The 27,937-nt window shown below is 44.9% G+C and overlaps 1 protein-coding gene across 2 annotated transcripts in view; it reads left to right on the top strand.

The window, feature by feature from the left end:
• ARID2 (AT-rich interaction domain 2) overlaps positions 1-27,937 on the top strand; it is a 157,422-nt gene that overhangs the window by 10,847 nt on the left and 118,638 nt on the right. For both annotated transcript variants that reach the window (XM_068276588.1, XM_068276590.1), the window contains exons 2-3: positions 963-1,056; positions 1,977-2,074. In XM_068276588.1, coding sequence (XP_068132689.1) covers positions 963-1,056; positions 1,977-2,074 — 192 coding nt within the window. The remainder of the gene's footprint in view (positions 1-962; positions 1,057-1,976; positions 2,075-27,937) is intronic.

Consider the following 27,937-nt stretch of genomic DNA (forward strand, 5'->3'; position numbering starts at 1 on the left):
GAAAAAGTTATTGCTTGGCATGCAGGGTGTTGGGATACTGGAGTCCATGCACAGCTATAGGGATCCGGATGGCCGGTGGAAAACTGTTACTGGCGCTATTTATTTTGCTACATGCAATTCCTGATGCAGCCTATTGACTTCAATAACCTGTGGCTCCGCATCCGAAATTGCGTGTGGAAAATGGCCCTGATCTGCGACTATTGGAAATAAGCCCCTAAGATGCCCTTGTAAAGTTGTACTGCAACGCCCCACTGTGAACGTAGCTTCATAAACCTTGTGTGCACTTGTGTCTCTTGTGTGTACTGCCTCATTTCCATGAATGCAACAGATCATTTCACACACTTACAAAACACCTACAGTAGAATCCCTTTATAGTAAACTCCAAGGGACCAGGAAAAGTAGTATACTACTATGTAGTATACTGGGATGCACGGTGGCGTGGTGGTTAGTGCTCACCTTGCAGCACTGGGTCCCCGGCGGTTTGAGTACCAGCCAGGTCACCATCTGCATGGAGTTTATGCTCTCCATGTACCTGTGTGGGTTTCCTCTGGGCACTTCGGTTTCCTCCCACATCCCAAAAACCTACAGATGAGTTAACTGGCTTCCCCATAAAATTGGCCCTGGACATACATACACCACTATACACACACATATGACTAGTAGGGACTGAATTGTGAGCCCCTCTCAGGGACAGTTCGTGACAAGACAATATACTCTGTATAGCTCTGCCTCTGCATAATATGTTGGCGCTACATAAATACTTAAAATATACTATATCAGAATTTGTCATACATTCTATGTTTATACAGACGCATTTGCTGGGACTTGAGGATGAGTTTACTATGAGATTCTACTGTATGTTAAATGGGTCTAAAAATGTGTTAATAAATGTAGTGATTGGGCGCATGTCTGGATTAGGGGTCTTGTTACTGATCTGGTGCTTGTTTGGGGTCTCCCTTCAGGTCCCGGTTCAGGAAGATTCCTGCTGTGGGAGGCAGAGAGTTGGACTTGCATTCCCTCTACACCAGAGTCACTACATTGGGAGGATTTGCTAAGGTGAGGAAACTTTCATTCTGCTTTTCTTTCGGCTGTGTTGCTGGCTGCATCGTTTTAGGCGTTGTGTGATATGAGAGCAGAGTTTGCATCTGTGTTGTATTCCGCTCATTGCTGGTATTATTAGCGTAAGATTGGGGTGTGGTGCACCCCGGTGTCCCTGAGGTCATCAGTGCCTCTGTGGTGCTTGTTGGCGGCGGGCCAGATGGAGGATCCCCGATGGGGGATTTCCAGGCCCGGCGTGACACTTGTAGGCCTGGCAGGCCTGCTCCTGTGTCTGGTGCCAGAGAGCGGGGAGCAGCCTGCAGGCCTCTATATTGGCCTGACTGCCTCAATGCAGACTCCGGACGGCTCGGCGCTCCCTCCCTGATTTCCGTGCAAGTTAAAATTAGCGGGCAATGCTTTACTATCGCTAATCGTCGCTGGAGCACGGCGCCGGGGGAGGGAGGAGGAGAGAGGAGGTTTCCCGGCCTCACATCCTTCTGCCCTCCCCTTTACCATCCACAGGCTGGGAGTAAATAACAAAAGACTACGTGTATCTATAGCCATCTTGGCTGTTACACCGGCTTGAACTGAATACTGTATAGTATAAAGTCTCAACATTTTGAATATTCTGGTTATTATTGTTATGTGTAATGTTAGAGCGTATTATCACATCGAGCTTCCCCCTCCCCCGGCAGTACAGGGCTTCCCTTCCTATCACTGGCAATTAGAGCAGTGCTAGTGAGGCATGGTACTGGCTGCAAGCACACGGCTCTCTGTGTAAATAAGGAAAGGTGCATCGTGCTGCTAGCCAGTCTGCAGGACATCGCCTGCTGCCCTATTGCTGCTAGCCAGTCTGCTCTGACATTGCCTGCTGCCCTATAGTATGTGTATACATGCATCTGTGTATAAATAATCACCTACTGCTATTTAAAATTTAGGTTTCAGAGAAGAACCAATGGGGAGAGATAGTAGAAGAATTTGACTTCCCAAAAGGGTGTGCAAATGCTGCCTTTGCCTTAAAACAGTATTATTTAAGGTAAGTTGAAGTGATTCAGTGCCATTAACACCACAATAAAGTTGGTAAAACAACTTTCTAGAAAACCTACTGCGGAATTTAATTTTTGCACTCTTGCAATATATCTTGTGCGTTTTGTAAAAATGTAAACATGCTGTAGTAGTATAATAAATGTCTGACTCCCTGATATGTATGTAAAATAAATCTGTGTGTGTGTATATATCTTTATCTAATGTTTTTTTTCCTTTTACATCTAGTGTAGTATAGCTGTTGTGCAGAACACTGTCGTTTAAAGTGTTGTTCGGACATTCAATTTCTGTTAAAGGAATACTGTAGGGGGGTCGGGGGAAAATGAGTTGAACTTTCCTGTGGCTTCTAATGGTCCCCCACAGATATCCTGTGCCTGCGCAGCCACTCACCAATGCTCTGGGCCCGCCTCCGGGTTCACTTGTGGAATTTCAGACTTTAAAGTCAGAGAACCACTGCACCTGCGCAGCCGCGTCCTCCCTCCCGCTGACGTCACCAGGAGTGTATTGCGCAGGCCTTGTATGGTCTGTGGCTGTGCAGTACACTCCTGGTGACATCAGTGGGAGTGAGGACAAGACAACGCAGGTGCAGTGGTTTTCCGACCTTAAAGTCTGAGATTCCACAAGTGAACCGGAATCGGGCCCTGGAGCATCGGTGAGTGGCTGCGCAGGCACAGGATGTCTGCGGGGGACCATTATGCTACGTACACACTTGCGACAACGATCGTTCGTTGTCAACGACGAACGAACTTTTAATTGATGAAAGAACGACCTAAGTAAAGTTAGTTACATAGTTATTTTGGTTGAAAAAAGACATACGTCCATCGAGTTCAACCAGTATAAGAACACTGTCTAGTTTTAAAAGGTGTGTAACGATCTGATCGTTAGAAGGAACGTTACATCACGTAAAAGTAACTATTGCGCCTGCACATAAAAATGAAGTTTCATGGAGAAATGGTGAAATGCGCATGTCAAGCCTAGTACGAACGATCGTTTCCAACAATGTACTACTTTTGCAAACGATCGTCGTTGGGAAAAATCCGCCAAGCTAGATCATTCGTTTTGAACGATCTAGCTCGTCCGTCATTAGACTTAATGGTCGTTGGCTGTTTTATTTCAAACGATCGTCGTTTGAAAGGATCGGGGAACGATCGTTTCAAACGACTATAGTCGCATGTGTGTACGCACCTTTAGAAGCCCCGGGTAAGTTCAACTCGTTTTCTCCCGACACCCCCCCCCCCCCCTTACTGTATTCCAATTTGTATTAATTTTGGGTGGCACATGCATTTTTAATACTCTTCAGCTTGTTCTTCAGTTGGCCAATTTGGATCTGTTAAAGTATAACCCTGCAACAGTCTGCAACGAGAGGTGCATTTTTTTCTCTCTCATCACTATTATTTAGTATGTATATAGCTCTGACATCTTACTGTACGCTGTACAGAGTATATTGCCCTGCCACTTAAAGGGCAACTGAAATGAGAAGAATATGGTGGCTGCAATATTACTTCCTTTTTAAACGATACCAGTTGCCTGACAGCCCTGCTGGTCCATTTGGCTGCAGTAGTGTATGAATAACACCAGAAACAAGCATGCAGCTAATCTTGTCAGATCTGCCAATAATGTCAGAAACACCTGATCTGCTGCATGCTTGTTCAGTGCCTATGACTAAATGTGTTAGAGGCAGAGGATCAGCAGGATAGCCAGGCAATTGGTATTGCTTAAAGAGACACTGAAGGGAAAAAAAAATTATGATGATATGATTTTTATGTGTAGTACAGCTAAGAAATAAAACATTAAGATCAGATATATCAGTCTAAAGGGCCATACACACGTTGGATTTTTGCGAACGACCCGTCGTTTGAACGTTCCGTCGTTCCGACGTCAAATCCGGCGTGTGTACAGACTATCGTTCAGGTGATAAGACTGGTTTTCAAAACCAGTCTTATCACCTGAACGATAGTCTGTACACGCCAGATTTGACGTGCGAACGACAGAACGTTCAAACGACGGGTCGTTAGCAAAAATCCGACGTGTGTATAGGCCTTGATTGTTTCCAGTACTGGAAGAGTTGAGAAACTCCAGTTGTTATCTCTATGCAAACAAGCCATTACGCTCTCCGACTAAGTTAGTGGTGGAGAGGGCTGTTATCTGACTTTTATTATCTCAACTGTAAGTGAACTGTTTACTTTTTCTCTGCTAGAGGAGAGGTCATTGCTTCACAGACTGCTCTGAAAGAATCATTTTGAATGCTGAGTGTTGTGTAATCTGCACATATTATAGAATAATGCAATGTTAGAAAAAACACTATATACCTGAAAATAAAAGTATGAGAATATTTTCTTTGCTGCTAATCTTCTAGAAATTATTCATAGTACACAACCAATTCATTATATCATTTTGTTTTTCGCTTCAGTGTCTCTCTTTAAAGGATACCAGATGTAAAAATAGTAAGAGACTGGGTTGGGGGGGGGGGGGGGGGGGGGTTCAGGGAGCAAGCATATCAGCACTTCCTTATCAGCGGTTCGTTTTCTTCCATTGTCCGCCGCGGGGATCGGGCGCGGACTAGATCCGCCGCGGACTAGATCCGCCGCGTGATCGGACACATTGGAAATTATCAATCGAGCCATCAGCGGCTCGATTGATAAGGAAGGAACGCACCAGCATTATGCTGGGAATACACGAGTCGATTAGCCGCCGGATCGACTTCCGCCGCGGGCGCCCGTATTGATTCCCAATCGTCCCCGCGGGCACTTCCTTATCAGCGGTTCATTTTCTTCCATTGTTCGCCCGCGGGGATCGAGCGCGGAATCGATCCGTCGTGTGATCGGACACGTCGGAAATGATCAATCGAGCCATCAGTGGCTCGATTGATAAGGAAGAAACACACCGTCTAGTCCCAGCATTAGGCAGCAAACATTTGTGAGACCCTATAGCTGGCCAAGACTTGTCAGAGTCCACCTATCTGCCATTGTCAGGTGATAAAGGTGGTATGAGTGTGCAGTAGGTGTAGTCTGCAACAGAGAAATTGTGGAATGAAAGAAAGAGCCAGTTGCTGCTAGGTATACATTTTGGGGAAGGTTTTGGCAGCACTTGTTAAAGGGACACTTAAGTCAAACCAAAAAAATTAGTTTTATTCACCTAGGGCTTCCAATAGCCCCCTGCAGCTGTCCAGTGCCCTTGCCATCTCCCTCCGATCCTCCTGGCCCCGCCGGCAGCCACTTCCTGTTTCGGTGACAGGATCTGACGGGCTGGGGAGGCGAGTGATTCTTCGCGTTCCCAGACACATTAGCACCCTCTATGCTGCTATATGGTATATGATATATGCTATAGCAGCATAGATGGCGCTATTGTGGCCAGGAACGCGAAGAATCACTCGCGTCCCCAGCCTGTCAGCTCCTGTCACCGAAACAGGAAGTGGCTGCCGGCGGGGCCAGGAGTATCGGAGGGAGACGGCGAGGGCACCGGATAGCTGCGGGGGGCTATTGGAAGCCCCAGGTGAGTAAAACTTATTTTTTTTTTTTTTTTTTACTTAAAGGGAAGGTTCAGGGAGGGGATTAAAAAAATAAAAATAAATTTCCACTTACCTGGGGCTTCCTCCAGCCCGTGGCAGGCAGGAGGTGCCCTCGCCGCCGCTCCGCAGGCTCCCGGTGGTCTCCGGTGCCAGGCCGGCTGCCAGGTCGGGCTCTTCTGCTCTCCATTTCCTGGCACTTCTGCGTCCCACGCCGGCGCGCTGACGTCATCGGACGTCCGCCGGGCTGTACTGCGCAGGCGCAGAACTTCTGCGCCTGCGCAGTACAGCCCGGCGGACGTCCGATGACGTCAGCGCGCCGGCGTGGGACGCAGAAGTGCCAGGAAATGGAGCGCAGAAGAGCCCGACCTGGCAGCCGGCCTGGCCAGGTCGGGTCGGGCACCGGAGACCACCGGGAGCCTGCGGAGCGGCGGCAAGGGCACCTCCTGCCTGCCACGGGCTGGAGGAAGCCCCAGGTAAGTGGAAATTTTATTTTTTTAATCCCCTCCCTGAACCTTCCCTTTAAGTGTCCCTTTAAGGGAGAGGAGGGAATTCGCATTGTCACCACTTGTCCTTAATGAAAAGCATTATGGCAGCACCGGTCATATATGGGGCATTAGCCTATATATTACACGTATGTTTGAAGTATACATAGTCCGTGTATGTGCACCACAATTGTTGTTGGCAGCTTAGTGTGGCGATTGTGTACGTGTGTATGTACGTACACAGCTGTGGGTGTATCAGGTCATACTTAAGTTTGCATGGATGTACCTGTGAGCAAGGGTTTAGTATGTTGTGCAGCACTTGTGTGTGCAGGTGTGTCCTCGCCTACTTTAAGCCATTGCCCACAGGTGCATGCATCCATGCATAGAGTAGTGGTTGGGTCTTCCTGGTTCCCTATAACCATCACTTAGGCCTGGTGCACACCAAAAACCGCTAGCAGATCCGCAAAATGCTAGCAGATTTTGAAACGCTTTTTCTTATTTTTCTGCAGCGTTTCAGCTAGCGTTTTGCGGTTTTGAGTAGCGGTTTTGGTGTAGTAGATTTCATGTATTGTTACAGTAAAGCTGTTACTGAACAGCTACTGTAACAAAAAACGCCTGGCAAACCGCTCTGAAGTGCCGTTTTTCAGAGCGGTTTGCGGATTTCCTATACTTAACATTGAGGCAGAAACGCATCCGCAATCCAAAATCTGCAGCAGCCCGGGAGTATGCGTTTCTGCAAAACGCCTCCCGCTCTGGTGTGCACCAGCCCATTGAAATACATTAGCCAAGCAGATCCGCACCCGCAAGCAGATCGCAAACCGCAGCGGAAACGCTCCGGTGTGCACTAGGCCTTAGATAGGAAACCTTTGCCACAAAGACAAATGTGCACACACAACTGATTTATGATGCTACTAGTAATGCCCTTAGCTTGAGTTGGCCCAATTTTCCATTTATTGCTAATACCTCATTGGATATCTTATAGATACTAAGTACTGCTCGTTTAACTAGATGTTTCAGTGGTATTTTGTGCTAGTGTTTTAATGCTAGTGAAAGGTATTCTTCTCACCCTTCTGGCTTTCTAACAATAATCCGCTCTTCCAGCAAAGATGTAAACAGGGCTGTGGAGTCGGTACAGAAATCTTCCGACTCCTCAGTTTATGAAATCATGACTCCCGACTCCAACTCCGGGTACCCAAAATGGCTCAGACTCCTCGATTCCGACTCGTTAGTCTAATACTTAACAGGGCTGTGGATTTTGTACAATAATCATCAGATTCCTGACTCCGACTCCTCAGTTTATGAAATCAACGACTCCAACTCCGACTCCGGGTGCACAAAATTGCTCCGACTCCTCGACTCCAACTCCGACTCTACAGCCCTGGATGTAAACACAATACAGTCCAGTTAGTTCTTCAATTGGCCGCCTTCACCAAATATGTATTGTTTAAATTGGTTATGTAGCCTTGTCAGTGAGAGTCACCCCCAATTTTGCGCTTGTCCAGTATTCAGTGAGCAAACATTTTTGTTGTTTCCTTGCAGATGAGCAGCCAGGTTGCCCTGTAATCTGTCACCAGTACCTGCTTGACGTACATGTCAAGACTGCTTTGTAATGCAGTAGAGCTTGTCGAGATAGCACTTAAAAAATCTCACATTCATGGTTTGACTTCTACTGTACAGGAACTTGAGGAAAGAAAATGTATAATGCTAGGTATACACAATGAGATCCTCTGGCAGATTTACTGTCAGATTGATTATTTCCAACATGTCCGATCTGATTTCCGATCGATTTTCCTTTTACTTCTATGGAAAATTGATCGGAAATCAGATTGGACATGTTGGAAATAATCGATCTGCCAGAAAATCTCATTGTATGTACCAAGCTTAAAAAAGAGGCAAGGTTTAGTTTCAAGTAAAAGGAGTCTTACATTTAGAGACAACTGAAGTGAGAGAGATATGGAGGCTGCCATATTTATTTTCTTTTAAACAATGCACATTGCCTGGCTGCCCTGCAGATCAACTGCTTCTAATACTTTAAACCATATACCGTGAACAAGCTTGCAGCAAATCATGTTTGACTAGTTTAGCTGCACTCTTGTTACAGGTGTGTGTGTGATTCAAACACTACTGTAGCCAAAGATCAGCTTGACAGCCAGGCAACTGGAATTGTTTAAAAGGAAGTAAACATGGCAGCTTCTATGTCACTCTATCTTCAGTTCCATCAACCAGAGATGGCTATAACTAAAGATTTGATACTTACCCGGAGCTTCATCTAGCCCACTGAGTCCCTCACAGTCCTCCAGCAGTCTGCCGTTAAGCCGCAATCAGCCCCAGTAACTTTCTCAGTCCTCGGAGTCTTCTGCGCATGCGACGACCACCTGTGTATGTGCAGAAGACCCCGATTGACGCGACTGAGTCTGTTACCCGTGCTGATTGCGACTGAACGGCAGACTGCTGGAGGATGGCGAGGGACTCAGACGTGCTTATGGGGCTGGAGGAAGCCCTGGGTAAGTATCAAATCTTTAGTTATATTTGTCTCTGGTACACTTAAAGTTTATTCTGTCATTTCAATACAAAGTCTAACAAAAAATTACATCAAGTGTGGAAACTTTTGCTTTCCTTATATTTTTTTCTTTGGAAGCTTATGTTTGGTTACTTTGTGTAGTTTAAGTTGTGCTAAAGACTTATTTGTTAAACTCTTCCTGTTGCATGGGAGAAAAAGACCAAAATGAAAAAAAAACTCTAAGCCTCCCTAAAGAGAGACACTTACTTTGATACAAGTATATCAAAGTATAGAAGATCCCCTTGGTTTACCTATGGGCGCATTTCTACTAGCCGGATGCTTTCTGCATCTGGCTTCCCACATCGCTTCTCCCAATGGTTGTCTTCCGGGACAACATGGAAGTCTGGGTGCAGCTGTAACTATACGGCTCCCTGCACACTGCATGCGGTTCCGATTCCGATTTTTAATCGTTTTTTACATCCGATTCCGATTTTTAATCTTTACTGCATGTTGCGGTTTTTTTTTTAATCTGTTTTTTCTGTTGAATGTATTCAGGGAAAATCGGAATTGGAAAACTGATTTGCAGTGTGCAGGGAGCCTACTGCTGGGGAATTGGATATGTGCTGCCGAAGTCTGCAACATGCAATCCATATTTTTCCCCGCAGCACACCGTATTGCTCCTCAGTGTCACAACCGCATTTAATGGAAATGACTCCATTGACATGCATTGTTCATTGGGGAGAATCGAGATATGAATTTGTGTTTAGTGGAAACAGGCCCTATTGGACAAGTGGGGATCATTAATATGAATTTGTAATTTATACCGTAATGACATCTTTTTCAGCTTTACGGAGTACCTAACCGTTTCACTAACTGTCCCTTGGAGCTCAGTCTTTTCTTTACCGTAGTCTCAGTTGAAGGCTTGGGGGTTTTTCTGTCTTTTTTTTTTTTCTTAAATTTTATTTTATTTGGGGGCGGTTACGGTAAACACAGATTAAGTTAGCATGTTTTTGGGATTTTGGTGGAGTTTCCTCGCTTTGTTACTGTAAATCAGCGGTGGGTAGCTAAAAACAGGTGGCGTCCAACGTTTAAAGTGGATCCGAGATAAACTTTTACTCATTGCATAATTGTGTTCCTTTCATATAGTTTATAGGCCTTCCTCAAGCCAAATACTTTTGTTTTAACCACTTCAGCCTTTAGTTGTTTTCACTTTATGCATCCGAGCAATGTTCACCTCCCATTCATTCGCCTATAACTTTATTGCTACTTATCACAATGAATTGATCTATATCTTGTTTTTTCCGCCACCAATTAGGCTTTCTTTGGGTGGTATATTTTGCTAAGAGCCACTTTACTATATATGCATTTTAACAGGAAGAATAAGAAAAAACCGGAAAAAAATCATTTCTCAGTTTTCGACCATTATAGTTTTAAAATAATACATGCCTCCATAATTAAAACCCACGTATTGTATTTGCCTGATAGTCCCGGGTATTACAATGTTTAAATTACGTCCCTATCACAATGTATGGCAAATATTTTATTTGGATGCAAAACGGAAAAAAATTCACTTTTATTTCCATCACTATTTACAAGCTTATAATAATAAAAAAATAGAAATATTTCATCTTTACATTATTTAAAAAGTTTAGACCCTTAGGTAAATATTTACTTTTTTTTTTCATTGTAATTTTTTTTTTTTTTTTATTAAACATTTTATTTGGGTATTTTTAGGAGGGTATGATGTAAATAGTAATTTTTTTTTTATGTAAATATGTTTGTTTTTATTTTTTTTTACATGTAGATGTAGGTATACTTTTTGGCCACAAGATGACAGCCATGAGTTTGTTTACATGACGTCACTCTAATGCTGGGGATACACGGTGCTTTTTTTTTAATCAATCGAGCCGCTGATGGCTCGATTGATAATTTCCGACGTGTCCAATACCCCGCCGGATCAATTCAATTCTCGATACTGGCGGGTAGGACAATAGAAGAAACGAGCGGAAGATAAGAAGCCGCCCGCAGGTACAAGTGGGAGTCGATCCGGCCGCGCACGAGGAAGCACCGCAGTCTATCATGCGGCTCGATACACAGTACAAAACATACCGTGTATCCCCAGCATAAGCGTAACATGTACGCTTAGAGGGACGTAGGGGGACGCAAGAGGCAGAAAAAGCAAGGCTTCCGAGAGAAGCAGTCGCTTTTTCTGCGGGGTAGAGGAATCAATCATCGAGCACCATGTCCCGATTGATTGATTCCTGTGCTAACGATCCGCGCCCGGGAGCGCGCATGCACGCGCGTAATTGGCCGCGGGAGCACACATGGCCTTCTGGACGTAGCTTCTACGTCCAGAAGACTTGAATGGTTAATACTCTAATTCCCTATAAACTAAACAAGCCTCTCCCACAGCTTTTCAGAGAGCCTTGGCACTCAGTCCCAGGTAGCAGGGGCTTATGGGAGCTCAGTCTGGGCAGGAGGAGAAGGAGGTTACTAGCCATTGATTTCAGAGGCAGAGGGGAGGAGGGAGGAGGAGAGGGGACTGAATTTACACACAGGCAAGCTAATAGCATCTCCAGCCCTCAGCCTGTGACAATGTGACAAGCAGAACATGGCTTCCCTCAATGTATCACAGCAATAAATAATCAAACTTTTAAATTTTAAATTTATTTGCTGTGTAAACTATCTAAACTTTAGATGAGATATATATATATATATATATATATATATATATATATATATATATATATATATATATATATATATATACACACACATACAAGTTGTTTGTTATAGTTACATTTTTATCTCGGATCTGCTTTAAATACACATAGGAAACTAAAGATTGTCCTCCTCTACTGTTTACTAAAGTAATCTGTTTTTCATTATGAAAGCATTTTTAATTGGCAAGCAGGGTTTTAAACGGGTAAGAAGTGGGGTTCATACTCCATATGATTTCTCCTCTTAGGTAATGGAATGTTAAAAAGAAGAAAAAAAAAAAAAAACTTACTAGTTTACTGACATTAATAACATACTAAAAACTGCAGTTTCTGGAGCGATTTCAGGGAATGCAATATGAACAGCATGATCCAGTAAGTGGCATGGAGTCATGCTTGAATGACCTTACAGGTGTCAGTTAAGCATGCATGCAGGTTATTTTCTATGGAGAGGGAGAAAGCAGGATATGTCTGGGACTGCAATAGAAATTGGCCAATCAAACTGGCAGCTGGGCAGATGTTTTTGTCCACAAGCAACATAGACAGCAGCTTACAGGAACACTTAATTATGTGCAATTTTTAACCAGTGTAACAACCATTAATTGGGCATTGATTGCAAAACAGATTGTAGGGCGTGAACCAAAATAACTAGTATGAACCACTAGTAAAAACCAAAATATAAAAAAAAAAAAAAAAAAAAGTGTAAAATATTTTATATCGTAGAACTAATTATTTAATTTGGGGAGTCGGAACACCTGTGAAGTGATATTGTAGGCAGATGTCCTGTTTGTATTCCCATGGTATTTAGTCATGTATGTGCCATAAATATTGTTGCTGCTCTGCATGAATTTATTTCATGGCAAAGGGTTTTTTTTTTTTGTTTTTTTTAATCTATGGTTTGTTATGCAATGATTTATGCTTGTTAACTGAGATTTGTATAACTATTTTATGTCCTATACCTTCTGAATTTGCTCAGGCTTTGAGGTAATATGCAACCTCTGCCAAGCCATTTGATTTTTGGGGGGATACTTTACAGTGCTCTCACTACAGACTAGAGATTCTTTGTAATTTCTTTCAACATCTCTGGTAATAGATTCCTAGAAATATTTCCATACTTTTGACTATAATGGCTGAAAAAGTTTAGATGAGTTGTCTGATGGAACAAAAAAAGTATAGTTCTATGTGGCTTATCTTTGAGTTCACAGTACTCGGCTATGTTTTTTTCACTTGATTGCTTTTCTTAATGGTTACTTACAATAAATTAAAGGGCAAAGCATACTTTTATGAAAGACTTCACTTTTTAACCCTGACAATCAGTCCATGCACTCCATGCACTAAATGAGTTTGTACTTGGTCTTCTGAAAATTAGCTTTTTCAGGCTCACGGGCCTGGAGCCAGTGGCAATACAGTTTTCTTGTTTCAGTTCTTGCCTGAGGTCATCAGTGTCGTTTCGCTAAGTTTTCAGAAGGCATTCTACTTGACTTACTCTTCCAGCCTACTAACTGGAGTAAGGGCTCCTTCATACTTTGTGCGCTTTTGTGCAAACATGACTGTTTAAAATTCTCTTTACATGGTTTTCCATAGGAAAGCCATCTTGGCTTTCAAACATATTAACTAAAATGCGGTAAGCAGAATAACATGCTTAGTGTCTTACAAAACAACTAATAGGGCGTGATGCAATACAGTGAGTGGGATGCATTATGTTTTACTCGTGCGGTAGGACTCTATGCGAGAAATCGATTGGGGAATCATTTAAAATCGTGGCACTTGGAAATCACAAGTGTTTGAGTGCAACTGAAGAGTGTTGTCATTTGGTCCCACGCCTAACAGATCCTATGTTTACCGTGGAATCTGTTCAGACATGCCAATATTTGTTTGGTATTTACTCCACTTGCTGCAGTGCTGGAATGCAAACTCAAGGCATGCAGGACCTTCCCAGAAAAGGCATACACTGTGGATGCCTATGGAACCAATGAAACCCTATGGCAACAAACAGTGTCTGTTCTCAATAGGCTGTTTGCTGTTTCACAATTACCTTCTGCCTGGGAACCCTGGCAAAAGCATAACTGAAATAGACCAATAGGGAATCCTCCCTCCCAGGGATGCACAACAGTGTGTAGTGGGAACAAGGTGATAGGCACAGTGTATCCATATCCACACAAGATATGGTGTAAACACACTTGTGCATCCTGCATAGTGTAAACAGAGTCCAAGTAGCAGTTGATCTGCCAAAAACAAGACTTCCACTTGCCTCCACTACAGGTCCACGTGGAGAATACCCTGCCCATCCCTGGGACAGGAAGAACAGAATCAATTTAAAAACCACCACCTACTTTCTACCTTCAGTGTTCTTCCTGTCCTTTGGACAGACAGATGTAATCCTTGTCCTGCTGGAGGGCCAGAGGGTGAGCCTGTAGACCTGTTCACAGGCATGGGGAGAATATTTTCCCGGCATGGCATAAAGTAAAAAAAAAGCCAAAAAACAAAAACAAAAAACACAGGTACATCTGTTGGACCAGCACTGTCCAACTGGCGGCCCGCGGGCTGCATCCGGCCCGCCAGGCCTCCTGTTGCGGCCCGCTTCTCTCCCCGGGATGCAGGCATGGCGTGCGCTATGGGCGCCATGCCTGCTCCCTCTTGTGTGGCCTCTCCTGTGTCCCCGCTGCCGCTGCCTCACAGCTCACTAGCTCAGACCTCACAGATCGCAGCGACTGAAAAGCAGAGCGCGCGCATAACACCCGCACGGAGTACGTCACATGCGGAAGTGAAATCAGTCACTTCCGTATGTGACGTTCTGCCGTGCGGGTGTTATGCGCGCGCTCTGCTTTTCAGTCGCTGCGATCTGTGAGGTCTGAGCTAGTGAGCTGTGAGGCAGCGGCAGCAGGGCACAGGAGAGAGGTAACGGGGCGAGGCAATGGGGGAACACCTGTCACTCTCACTGGGGGAACACCTGTCACTCTCACTGGGGGAACACCTGTCACTCTCACTGGGGGAACACCTGTCACTCTCACTGGGGGAACACCTGTCACTCTCACTGGGGGAACACCTGTCACTCTCACTGGGGGAACACCTGTCACTCTCACTGGGGGAACACCTGTCACACTCACTGGGGGAACACCTGTCACTCTCTAACTGGGGGGACACCTGTCACTCTCTAACTGGGGGGACACCTGTCACTCTCTAACTGGGGGGACACCTGTCACTCTCTAACTGGGGGGACACCTGTCACTATCTTCTGCCTATTTATGTGAAATGCTCTCTATTTATGTGCCTCATGACTGCTTAATTTGTCTTGTTGGGGGGCCTCATGATTTGTTGGGGGCATCACGATTGCTGATTTTGTCGGGGGCCTCAAGATTGCTGATTTTGTCTTGTTGGGGGGCTCATGATTGCGAACTGCGAGACTATGGAAAAGCTGAATCATCATCATGAGACAATAGCATTAAACCTTGGATTTTCCATAATGTTCATGTATGAGTTGAAAAGTTTGTATGTAGTTTAAATTGCTGTTGCCACTTAGCGATAGATAAGTGACTTTTGGGTTGCAGTTTGGGCACTCGGCCTCCAAAAGGTTCGCCACCACTGTCCTAATCTAATGTCCCACATTGCTAAGTTCATGTAAATTTGTCTCCACCCATGGCCACACCTACATTCTGGTCCATGGCCACACCCATTGCAACGGAACCCCATGGTTTTTGGCGCACCGTGTACGCCACGCAACTTTACCAAAGTCTTAAATTGCATTTTGTGGAAAGTGCTGCCAATGTAATTGTCCTTTAATTGCATTTTTTTCGGGGGGGGGGGGGGGGGGGGGTTGCGGCTTTAGCAAGAGCCGTCAGCCCTCCACAGTGGGGTCTGAAAAAAAAAATGTGTCGGACCATCAGAGATGGTTACAAAATTCAATTTACACGAAAACCTCCGAGATCATTCAGGGTAACGAGCTCTCTCCAGTCCTCTGTCCAGCAATTGGCGATGGAAAAAGCTGTGGGGTCTCTGTTCCAGAAAGGAGTTGTTTAGGAGGTTGCTTTGGAGAAGAGAAGGAAAGGATTCTCTTCCACTCTTTTCCTGGTTCCCAAACCGAATGGTGATTTCCGCCTTATCAATCTTTGGTTTCTGAATCAGTATGTGAAATACAAAAGATTTTGGATGGAATCAGTTCAAACCACAATTCTCCTTCTGGGCAAAGATTATTTCATTGCTTCCATAGATCTTATGGATGCATACTACCATGTCCCCATCCATCCAATGCACTTGAAGTACCGGAGAGCAGCAGTTCAGATGAAATCCCAGGTCATCATCTGCAATTCAGAGCTCTCCCATTTGGGATTTTAGTGCTCCCAGGATCTCTACAAAGATCATGATAGAGGTAGCAGCTTTTATTGAGCATGCAGCAGCTTATTCTAATTCCCTATCTAGACGATCTTTTGATAGCTGCGAAAATGACTCTACAAGACCATATTCAGGTTGTGAATAGGAGCTAGGTGCTCTGAAGGACTTGGGCTGGATTCTGAACCTACAGAAATCCAATCTAATTCTGGGACAGAAAAAGTTTTTTGTGGGAGTCTCACTGGATTCGACTTTACAGATCTCTTGTTTGCCGGAAAAGAAAGTGGATCCTCTAATCAAGAGTACACAGACATTTCTGAGCGCAAAGTCTGTCACAGTAACACAAGCTATGTGTCATGGGAAAATTTTCAGCCTGTAACCCAGCTGTAGCTTGGGCACAGGCAAGATACAGAGTATTTCAACTGGCAATCCTATGCCAGTGGTCAGGCAAACGGAAAGATCTGGAGAAAACTATCTGGTTGTCGGACCCAGTGAGACTCTCCCTAAACTGGTGTACTTTCTGTACAAACTTGCTAAAATGTGTAAGGTGGATAGCTCAAGATCCACTTATTACAACAGACCCAAGCCTCTGGGGTTGGGGAGCGCATCTGGAACAGTATTACATACAAGACAGATGGTCTTCCCTAGAGAAAACTCTCCTCAAACAGGGAATTGCTTGTGATCTGGAAAGCTCTTCAGAAGTGGGAAAATCTGCTATTGACCAGAAATGTGATGATCCACTCACACAATCTGTTGCTCACATAAACAAGCAGGGGGGACTCAGAGTCCACCCCTGATTTCTCTCTCACTCCAGATATTCAGCTGGACAGAGAACAAGTTTCTTTCCTTGAAATCTGTTCACCTCAAAGGAAAGGACAATGTTCGAGCAGATTGGTTGAGTCACAATGAAATACTTCAGAGCAACTGGTGTCTGAACAAGGATGTATTCACGATGATCTGCTCCCTCAACCCCAGAGGCTTCCCAGACTGTGTGGACGCATTCCTACTGGACTGGAGAGTGTACATGTATTCTCCCCTAAAGAGAACCCAAGTTGTGTTTGGGGGGGGGGGGGACCTCGGGGGTTTGGGATACCAACAGAGGCTGGGCTGTATAGGCAGATCCAGCCTCTGTATGCAGATCACATTCTTCAAACCCACCTCGGGTTCTCTTTAAAACCAGGGCTGTGGAGACAGAATAGAGGAGTCGGAGCAATTTTGGGTACCTGGAGTCTGAGTTGGTGGTTTCATAAACTGAGGAGTCAGATGATTTCTGTACAAAATCCACAGCCCTGGTAAGCATTAGACTAAGGAGTCAGAGCCATTTTGGGTACTTGGAGTTGGTGGTTTTATAAACTGAGTCGGATGATTTTTGTACCAACTTCACAGCCCTGCTTAAAGCAGTTTTAAACTCTGACAAAATAGTCAATAAAAATGTGTTTTCATACTTTTTATAACCCATACAATTATCATATTTGCGTTTGTCCACAAGTATTATTATTCATTTAGAAATTGTAACTTCCCAAAGTTCAGTTTATTTACTTCGAAAGCTGCTGGTGCATTTTATTCATAACTGTTTTATTTCTATTGTAAATGCACCCAGTAATGATTTCTGAGCAGTGTTTCAGTTCAGGACTCATTAGCAGAAGTTTCTGCACAGTCAGAGAATGTTTACTTATTGTATCAAACAAAAGGTGCGTACACGCGCACTACGACTAGTCCGTCAGACCCTCCCGCTGGGCGGACTTTCAGGCGACAGTAGTGCGTGTGTACGCACTGTCGGCGGACTGATAAGGCTGTTTCTGAGCGATCCGCTACTGTTGCCTGAAAGTCCGCCCAGTAGGAGGGTCTGACGGACCCGTTGTTGGCGGCCGTAGTGCGTGTACGCACCTAAAGAATGTAAATACAAGATGAGGTTATCACCAGTTCCATGAGGCTGCCCCTGCAGGAGAAAGTCAGTACTGTGATTTAACCCTTTTAACCACTTGCCGACCGCACGCTTATACCGTGCGTCGGCAAAGTGGCAGCTGCAGGACCAGCTGCAGGCTAATTAAACAGGAAGCAGCCGCTCGCGCGAGCGGCTGCTTCCTGTCAATTCACGGCGGGGGGCTCCGTGAATAGCCTGCGGGCCGCCGATCGCGACTCGCAGGCTAAATGTAAACACAAGCGGAAATAATCCGCTTTGTTTACATTGTACGGCGCTGCTGCGCAGCAGCGCCGTAAGGCAGATCGGCGGTCCCGGCCAATCAGCGGCCGGGGATCGCCGCCATGTGACAGGGGACAGCCTGTGACTGGCTGCACAGGACGGATAGCGTCCTGTGCAGCCCGGATCACCACGGGGGCCAGGTAGGAGGGGGGGGATTTCGCCGCGGAGGGGGGCTTTGAGGTGCCCCCCCCGCAACACCCGGCAGGCAGGAGCGATCAGACCCCCCCAGCACATCATCCCCCTAGTGGGGAAAAAAGGGGGGCGATCTGGTCGCTCTGCCTGCACCCTGATCTGTGCACAGCACAGATCAGCTAAAACAGCGCTGGTCCTTAAGGGGGGGTAAAGGGTGGGTCCTCAAGTGGTTAATGCTGTTTTACAAAAAAATAAATAAATAAATAAATAATTGTGTTCGTATATTATATGCTGTCAATAATCTTTTAGAGCAAAGAAGAAATGCTGGGTTTCATTCCACTTTAGGAAGGGTACTACAAAAGGTGGTAAAAGATCAGCCCACAATAATTGTGATTGCTCCAGACTGGCTGAGGAAGGCTTGGTATCCTTTGTTACTCTCCCTGGTGGTAGAAGATCCATTGGTCCTACCAATCTCAGAACGGCTTCTGAAGCAGGGACAGGTATACCATCCTACAGTGGCCAGGCTGAGTCTGAAGGCGTGGCTTTTGAATGTCGCCTGCTATTGAATAGAGGTCTGGCAGAGAAAGCCGAAATCGATCCGCGTGGACGAGCGGGGACACGCCGGCATTGAGCCGCTGGCTCGATACCGGCGCACTATCTTATGCTGTGCATAGACGGGTCGATCCGGCCGCATCCCCGCCACGTCCGCGCAGATCGATTTGTGCCCGTCCCCGCCGGCGGTCCTTATCAGCCGCTCGATTCCCTGCCATTGTCCGCCGGCGGGAATCGAGCGGGCGCGGGTCGAGCGGCTTGATCGGGCCAGCTGAAGATCATCAGCTGGCCGGATCAGCGGGTCGATACACGGTACAGAATCGTACCGTGTACCCCCAGCATTACAGATAGTATGCCGAGTATGCCCAGCATTAGATTTACCTGCCAGATAGATAAAGTTCAACATGTTTGAAATGTGTCTATCTTACCATTTATCTGCCAAGCATTTAGGGCTGGTGCACACCGAGCGGCTTTTTGGGCGTTTTCAGATCCGCTTGCGGCTGCGGATCTGCTTGGTCAATGTATCTCAATGGGGTGGTGCACACCAGAGCGGCAGGCGTTTTGCAGAAACGAAAAATGCCTGGGTGAGGCATTTTTTGGATTTCGGATGCGTTTCTGCCTCAATGTTAAGTATAGGAAAAACGCAAACCGCTCTGAAAAACGCCTGTTCAGAGCGGTTTTGCAGGCGTTTTTGTTACAGAAGCTGTTCAGTAACAGCTTTACTGTAACAATATATGAAATCTACTATACTGAAAACCGCAGCAGCAATCCGCAAAACGCTAGCAAAACGCCTCATAAAAATAAAAAAAAACCTTTAAAAATCTGCTAGCATTTTGCGGATCTGCTAGCGGGTTTTGGTGTGCACCAGCCCTTAGGCATTGTTCTACTCAGCAGGAGATAAACAGAAGACAATGCACCAGAGGTAATAACCATTCTCTACAGAGAATAATCTAATTATGCATTCTAAAAATCTAACAGAAGAATCTAACAGAAAATTGTATGGTGTATTCCCAGGTTTTTAGAAATCGCACAGAGTTAGATAATTTATAAGAATAATTTATACAGATATATAGATCTAAAACTGCCCACTTCTGCCCAGCATGCACCTTGTCATTAGGAAGTCCGAGGCAAACTACCGCACTCAGCAAATTATACCGACAGCTTTCCGCACCACACCGCACACTTATCGACTGCTATCTCAATCACCTCGCACTCGGAATTTTTTTTTTAATGAATTTACTGCAAAAACCCTCATTTACCGCTAGCGGTAATTTCCCGCCCTTCTCTGAACTACCACACTCACTTTTTTAAATCGGGGCCTGTGTTGGCCTCCATTTAATTTGTTGACTATTGGATAGGAATAAAACTCTGTAATGTATCCTTTTAAAGTGCATCGAGAGGATCTTTTACTCATTGCATAATTGTGTTCCTCTTCTATTGTTTATAGGGCATTCCTCAAGCCAAATACTTCTTTGTTTTAATACTCTAATTCCCTATAAACTAAACAAGCCTTGCCCACAGCATTACAGAGAGCCCTGGCAATTTCAAACAGTAGCAAGGGCTCATGGGAGCTCAGTCTGGGCATGAGGAGGGGGAGGTATTACTAGCCAGAGATTTCAGAGGGGAGGAGGAGGGGGGGGGGGGGGTTAGATTTTTTTTTTTTCACAGGCTGAGTGCTTAAGATGCAGATAAGCTTGCCTCTGTATAATGTTTACAAATAACATGGCTGCTGTCATTGTATCACAGGGAGAAATAATCATATTCTATTGAAGCTGTTTGCAGCTAGATTTGCTGTGTAAATGATCTAAACTTTAGATAAGATATATAGACAAGTTACTTGTTATAGTTAGATTTTCATCTCGGATCCGCTTTAAAAAGGTTTTCCTGTCCTGCCAAAAGTTTAAATATTAGACTTCTCTCTAGCTAGCTGCCTGCCTGACTGTGTCGGCAAAGCTATTAGAGAAATAAACTGCTTGCCTAATAACTCCAAACAAAATGGTTATTTTCAAGGTGAAAAGCCAACGGTAAAATTATTGAAAATGTGACGATACAGTACCTATTCACCCCTAAATAAAGTGAATTGCTTATGGTACAGCAGAAAAAAGGCAGGTAATTGTTATAGGAATAAGATGCAGTCAATGGAAAAGCTAGTACTGTAACTGAATTTTGATTCATCCTATGCCGGGCATACACTTATGCCGGCGCATCCCCGCTCATCCTTGCGGATCGATTGGCGCTTCCTTATCAGCGCTTGATTCCCTGCCATTGTCCGCAGGTGGGAATCGAGCGGGCGGGGGTCGAGCGGCATGATCGGGATCAGCTGGTCGATACACGGTACAGAAACGTACCGTGTATCCCCAGCATTAGAATAAAAAGTGTACCATTTCTATTAGGTCAAAAGTTAGAATGATTGTTTTTGTTTAAATTAATATTTGGATTCCAAAGTGCAAAGCTTGCAATTCTCCCACAACCCAAAAACTGATCATAGACACACTACATGCAGAGTTCCTAACACAACTTGTCAATGTTTTGAGTAAAGCAATGTGGAAAAAGTATATGTGATGTGTACATGTGAAGTAAATACATTTCAAAGCTTCTTGTATGTCTAATGCACAGGCACTAAAGTCTGGAAGTAACAGGATATCTTGAAAGGAGACAGCATGAATATGGAAAGTTACCAACTCAACCCATCCCCCATCCACAGATTTGTAAATGCACTGCAACTTATTGTAACTAGCAGCAATATTCCTCAGAATGTATAAGCAACACTTCCTACATGTATATATTGCCATGTAACCCTGCCCTCCCAGTGATCTTTAGCCTAGGCTACAATGCCACAAAGCCTTCTCTTCCCAGTGCACCCTGGTAGACCAGTTGTTGTTTTTGCTGGCTTCAGAACACACAACAAACCACCATACTGCGGTAATGCACCTTACCAACAGTAAAGATGTTGCCACCTGTGCTGAATTTAAAGCGGATCCGAGATGAAAAACTAACTAGAACAAGTAACTGGTCTATATATCTTAATTGAAGTTTGCACAGCAAATCTAGCTGCAAACAGGTTCAACAGTTTGATTATTCCTGTGGTACAATGAGAGTAGCCATGTTCTGTTTGTCACATTACACACAGGCAAGATGATCTATATCTCCAGCCCTCAACCTGTGAAAAGTTCACTCCTCCCTATTCCATTTGATGGCGAGATGTCTGTGAGACCACTTCAAGAGTTGCAGTTTGATGATAGCCATTCAGACCAGAGAGGCCATTTATCACACGCTACGTGACATTTTGGTCTGTCTGTAACTCCAGTGAGTGAGCACCTGTGTGGTATTGTGGTGACAATGCATGTTGTAATTGCAGAGATTTTAAGGGGAACCAGCAACAGATTGAGGTTTTTATTTCTGTTTGCTTAGGACAGAGCTCCATTTTTATTTTGGCAGCTACATTCGTGAACTTTGAAGTGCACCTTAACTTTTTTATGTAAAAAATAAGCAATTTTATTCATTTACAGTATATACAGTAAAGCTCACCTTTAAGTGTTTGGTGTTAAAAGTGTCTGATGCAGAGAATACCATTTTCATAATTTGAAGAGCAAGATGGCAACCTGCATATCATCTAGACCAGCCTTGACCTTTCTACCCTGGAGGAACCCTGGAAATAACTTTGGGATATCAGGGAGCCCTTGCAAACAATTTTTTGATCTCGAAGAACCCCTGCATTTATTTTGGAGGAGGCATGATCCTTAAAAGTATGTGTGGCTGTTTATTTCACTGCCCCTCATTATACTGTCTCCTGACCCCCCAATTTAGTGCTTTTTGTTGAAGTATCACCTATTATAATGTGCTCTATTATACTACCCCCACGATGGGGGAAAATGCCAAGGAACCCCTGCAGAGTACTCGAGGAACCCTTGCAGAGTACTCGAGGAACCCTGGGGTTCCAGGAAACCCTGGTTGAGAGAGCCTGATCTAGACTTTCCACAGCTCTGACCAGCAAGGTTAGAGGGCAGTGGGCATGAGTAAAACCATGGCATTTGTATTTGTAAAATATGGCAAAGGTGAGACCAAGCAAAGAAAAAAAATTGTTCATATTTTATTGAAATACATGAAAAAGACACAGAAGTAGTGCTGTACTAAGCTGAAAAAGCTCAGCAAATCAGGATTATTGTGTCTACCTGTTAGCCAAATATCTGAGTTTTGATATTAGTAAGTTGCTTTGTGGAGCTTGGCAAGGACAGGACTGATAGCTACAAAACAGGGTTTATTTTCGGGTGAGTCTGTAATCCTTAAAGATAATGTTGCCAGCTACTTGCTGCACAGTTCATCCACCCTTTGTGAAAGAGGCCTGAAAACCTTACAGACGCCGCACTTGTGGCTTTTCTAACCTGATGCGGCGCAGGATCTACGCCACCCGCCGTTTCCGCTCCTGATGCGATCGTGCACACCCGAGAGTGGAGATTAAGCTGTCACATGACAGCTGACATCTCCCCTCGGTGACCAGAAGCCATTGCGTATTTCTGATCATGTGATCACTATGATCGCCGGCGGATCATAGTGATCACTGTTTAGTGATGTGGCGGTAGGGGGAAGGAAGAGGATCCACTCACCTTCCTTACGTTCGGCGCTCCCCTCTGCTCTAGCCGGCATCCCCGCTCGCTTCTGTGTTCAGCGTCGCGTCCCGGCTTGATGACGTCATCAAGCCTAGATCTGGAACTGAGTGGTAGTACGAGCGGGAATGCCGGCGAGAGCGAAGGGGTCCACAGCTGCTCATCACTGGAGCCTGGGTGGTGAGTTAAGGCTGCTGGCTACAGGGGGGAAACCTAGCCACACAAGGAACTACACACACACAGCCACACTGGGGATCTGGCTGCCTGACCCCCCCCCCCCCCCCCCCCCTCATTTGTGTCTAATCACAAATTGTAATCTGATCTCTTTCCTGGGTCATATATCTGTCACGGCAGATGAGCTCATTTGAAAGCATAGTATGTTAATATGTCTGCTTCTATGAATCGGGAAGTAGAAACGGTGCAGATTTATTTTAGGATTTGTATCCGGTATAACAAAGACCTGTTTTTTGTTTAAAGAGGAACTGTCGCAAAAATCTTAAAATTTAAAACACAAATTTCCTCCTATGTTGTTGTCACGTACAATAGGTAGTAGAAATCTACATTACCAACAGGTTTTGGGTTAGTCCATCTCTTCATGGGGGATTCTCAGCATGGCCTTTAGTCTTTATAAAGACATTCCCTAAAAAAGAGCCTCCCTGCTCACTGTACACTTTTTTGGGCAGTTGGACGGAGCAACTGCCATTCACTAAGTGCTTCTAAAAAATAAAGAAAACCCTAAGAACCCCCCTATGAGAAGATGGGCTAGTCCAATATCTGTCGATAATGTCAGATTTCTACTACTTACTGTAAGTGACAGTAACATAGGAGAAAAGTAATGTATGGCTCATTTTACTTCCGAAGAAACATACTTCTTATTTGTATATGTTAACATGTATTTTAAGATTTTTGCGACAGAGGTCCTTTAAAGGTTATGCTATCGCATAGCTTTTAAAGCAGAAAGGACGTTCTAAGTTCAGGTCCGCTTTAAGTTCACTAAGCCTTGTTCGGTATGTGGTGGAAAGTGAAGTAGGTATCTGCAGGCAAGTTGTGTGGACTGGTCTGCATTAGCTGTTCCTTTGGCGATCGGCAAGCGCTACAAAAGCACTCCTAGTGGGTCTCAGGCCTTACAGTTAATTAACTGCTCAAACTTGATTCAGTCAATAAAAGCAAAAGATTGCTGGAAGATTCGATCAGAAAATCGATGCATGTATAGCAAGCCTTACAATGAATTAGCCAAGAACACAATACATTAACGATTTCAGAGGTAAGCAGAATGGAAAAGTGTAATAAAGGCATAAATAACAATGTATGTAGTGCTATATAATTACTTGCTAGTAAGTTGGTCACAAGATTTTAAAAAGCTCTTCTGCCTGCCTTGACTATTTGGTATCAGATTCAGAATCGTTTATTTCGCCAAGCATGACTGGGTCATGCCCGGAATTGGTTTTAGCATCACAGGGCAGCTTACAAAAATAAGTTACAGTAGAGACATAACGTAAGAACAGTGCACAACATTACATTACAGCAGAAATATACAATGCAAGGAAAAACAGGCAGTATCACAGCAAGAAGCGGCACAACGTACTCAGAAGAATCCAGTACCGTAAACACTCATGGGTCATGGGTGGTGACGGCTAAGTACAAGTGTGAGGGGGGCACCATGGGCTTTATAGGGAGTTCAATAGCCTCACCGTTGCGGGGAAGAAAGTGTCTCTGTGCCTAGATGTCTTGGTGGGGATGGCCCGGAACCTCCGACCCGATGGGAGCCGTCGGAAGAAGCAATGGCCTGGGTGTGATGGGTCATTGGCAATCTTTGCTGCTCTAGAGCACAACCTAGAGTTGTGGATGAGCTCCAGAGGGGGGAGGGGTTTCCCAATTATTTTCTCTGCTGATCTGATGACCCTCTGAATTTTGTATCTGTCGCTGGCGGTGGCACCAGCGTACCATACGAGTATCGAGGTGCAAAGGACTGACTCTATGGTGGCGGAGTAGAAGGATTTGAGGAGTTCTTGGGCCATACCAAACTTCTTTAGTTGGCGCAGGAAGAAGAGTCTTTGCTGGGCCTTCTTTTGGGTTGTGATGGTGTTGTTCTTCCAGCTCAGGTCATCGGATATGGTTGTGCCCAGTAGTCGAACGCTGGAAACGATTTCAACTTCAGTCCCGTCGATGAGAATTGGGTGGGGGGTCGTCCTCTGCCTCCTGAAGTCAATGACCATCTCCACAGTTTTGGTGGTATTGAGCACCAGCTTGTTTGCTCCACACCAGTGGCAGATTCTGTCCACCTCGTCTCGGTAGCCCTGTTCATTTCCCTCGCTTACGAGGCCAACAATGGTGGTATCGTCTGCAAATTTGATAACCTTAACAGAGTTATCCTTAGACGTACAGTTGTTGGTATAGAGCGAGAACAGGAAGGGTGACAAAACACATCCCTGAGGGGCTCCAGTGTTGGTAATCCTTGGCCTGGACGAGATGTCGCCCAGCTTAACTACTTGGGACCTGTCTGTAAGGAAGTCCGTGATCCAGCAGCGGACGGAGGGGTGGACACCGAGTTCCTCTAGGTTGTCATGCAGTATACGAGGACAGATGGTGTTGAAAGCCGAACTAAAGTCGAGGAGGAGCATCCTGGCATATGAGTCCGGGCTGTCCAGGTGGCCGGTGATGTACTCCAGGCATATATTGATAGCGTCGTCGGTGGACCTATTTGACCTGTATGCAAATTGGAACAGATCCAGACAGTGCAGTGTGGAGTTCTTAAGGAGGGATAGGATCACTTTCTCAAAGGTTTTCATAGCAACAGAAGTGAGGGCCACAGGTCTGAAATTGTTAAGGTCTGAGACTCCTTGTTTTTTTGGGACAGGGATAATGGACTTTTTAACCACTTAAGCCCAACTGGACGAGATTTCTCGTCCAGTTGGGCTGCGCACACTCCCGCGGGTCGCGCGCGCGCCCCCGGGCCCCCCCGTGCGCGCCCCCGCTGCTGCCCGCTAGCCCACCGATCAGTGAAAGGGATTATAAATCCCTTTCGCTGATCGGACCCCCCCGGAGAAAAGCCGACAGCGTCTCTTCAGATGCTGCGGCTTTTCTGAGCTCTGGTCTCCTTTCTTCTGCCTGGGAGCGAGATTGATCGCTCCCAGGACTTTTTGATTCTGGCCATCTTGTGGCCAAATAGCAAATTACACTTACAAAAAAAAAGTTTTAAGAATTAACCTATAAATATATTTAAAAAAAAACCCTGTTTACTTCCCACACCAAAAAATACCCACATACAAGTTTAAATAAAAAAAAAATTAAAAAAAAATTACAATAATAAAAAAAAAAAAACATAAATAGTTACCTAAGGGTCTGAACTTTTTAAATATTCATGTCAAAGGAGTATATCAATATGATTTAATAAATTATGGGCTTCTAAACAGTGATGGACGCAAAACGGAAAAAATGCACCTTTATTTCCAAATAAATTATTGTCGCCATACATTGTGATAGGGACATAATTTTAACGGTGAAATACCCGGGGCATATGGGCAAATACAATACGTGAGTTTTAATTATGGAGGCATGTATTATTTTAAAACTATAATGGCTGAAAACTGAGAAATAATGAATTTTTTCCATTTTTTTCTTATTCTTCCTGTTAAAATGCATTTACAGTAAAGTGGCTCTTAGCAAAATATACCACCCACAGAAAGCCTAATTGGTGGCGGAAAAAACAAGATATAGATCAATTAATTGTGATGAGTAGTGATAAAGTTATTGGCAAATGAATGGGGGGTGAAAGTTGCTCGGATGTAAAAAAATTTCAACCCTTCGGGCTTAAGTGGTTAAAGCATGCAGGTACCTTGCCATCTCTCAGGGACTTGGAGTATATGGAAGTGAGGATGGGGGCCAGCTGCCGTGAGCAGGTTTTCAGGAAGGCTGGGGACACCCCATCCGGTCCTGAGGCTTTCCTGGCGTTCAGTGAGGACAGGTGGCGCAGAACCTCCGCCTCGCTCACTACTGGGGAGGGAGAGCTCGGGCTTTGAGAGAGGGCAGTGGGGGGGGCGGGGCGGTACCCCTGTCGGTCTGTCAGGTCCTCGAACCTGCAGTAGAAGCTGCTCAGTTCCTCAACTAGCTCAGCGCTTGGTGTTGCATGGAGAGGGGGAGGCTTGTAGTTTGTGGCCGCCTTGAGCCCCCTCCAAACAGCCCTTGGGTCGTTTGAGCTTAGGTTCTTCCTCATCTTATCTGCATATTACCTTTTAGCCACTCTCAGTTCTTTGTTAAGGGAATTCCTTGCTGACCTGAAGTCCTCTATGGAGCCGGACTTATGTGCAGCCTCTTTTTGCTTCCGCAGCTTACGTAACTTGTTGGAGAACTAGGGTTTATTGTTCGGATAGACCCTGAAGGACTTTGAGGGAATGCAGGTTTCCTCACAGAATCTTATGTAGGAAGTGACAGTGTCAGCCCATTCATCCAGGTTAGGTGATTCCAGGGCCCTCCAGTCTGTGTTGTCGAAACAGGTCTGAAGTTGTTCTTTTGCCTCGTTTGACCACACTTTTGCAGATTTGCTGGTTTTGCTGCTTCCAGACGTCTTCTATAGGTCGGGATCAGGTGGATGATCATGATGATGAATAATGATGAATAATATATATTAGTTGTCGCCCAGTTTACATCACCTACATAAAGGAAAACATTGCAGGAAAATGCTATAGAACATTGTCTTACAAGGCCTCTATTGTAGTATATAATTTGATGCTTTAGTTTTTCTTGAAAACTATGTACACATAATGTATAGCAGTTGACAGGGGTGCTCAGGCAGTTTGGAGCTGTTCAGGTAACCACATATTTGTTTTAGATA

The sequence above is a fragment of the Hyperolius riggenbachi genome, chromosome 3 (genome assembly GCF_040937935.1).
Source record: "Hyperolius riggenbachi isolate aHypRig1 chromosome 3, aHypRig1.pri, whole genome shotgun sequence".
In the NCBI taxonomy this organism is placed as follows: domain Eukaryota; kingdom Metazoa; phylum Chordata; class Amphibia; order Anura; family Hyperoliidae; genus Hyperolius; species Hyperolius riggenbachi.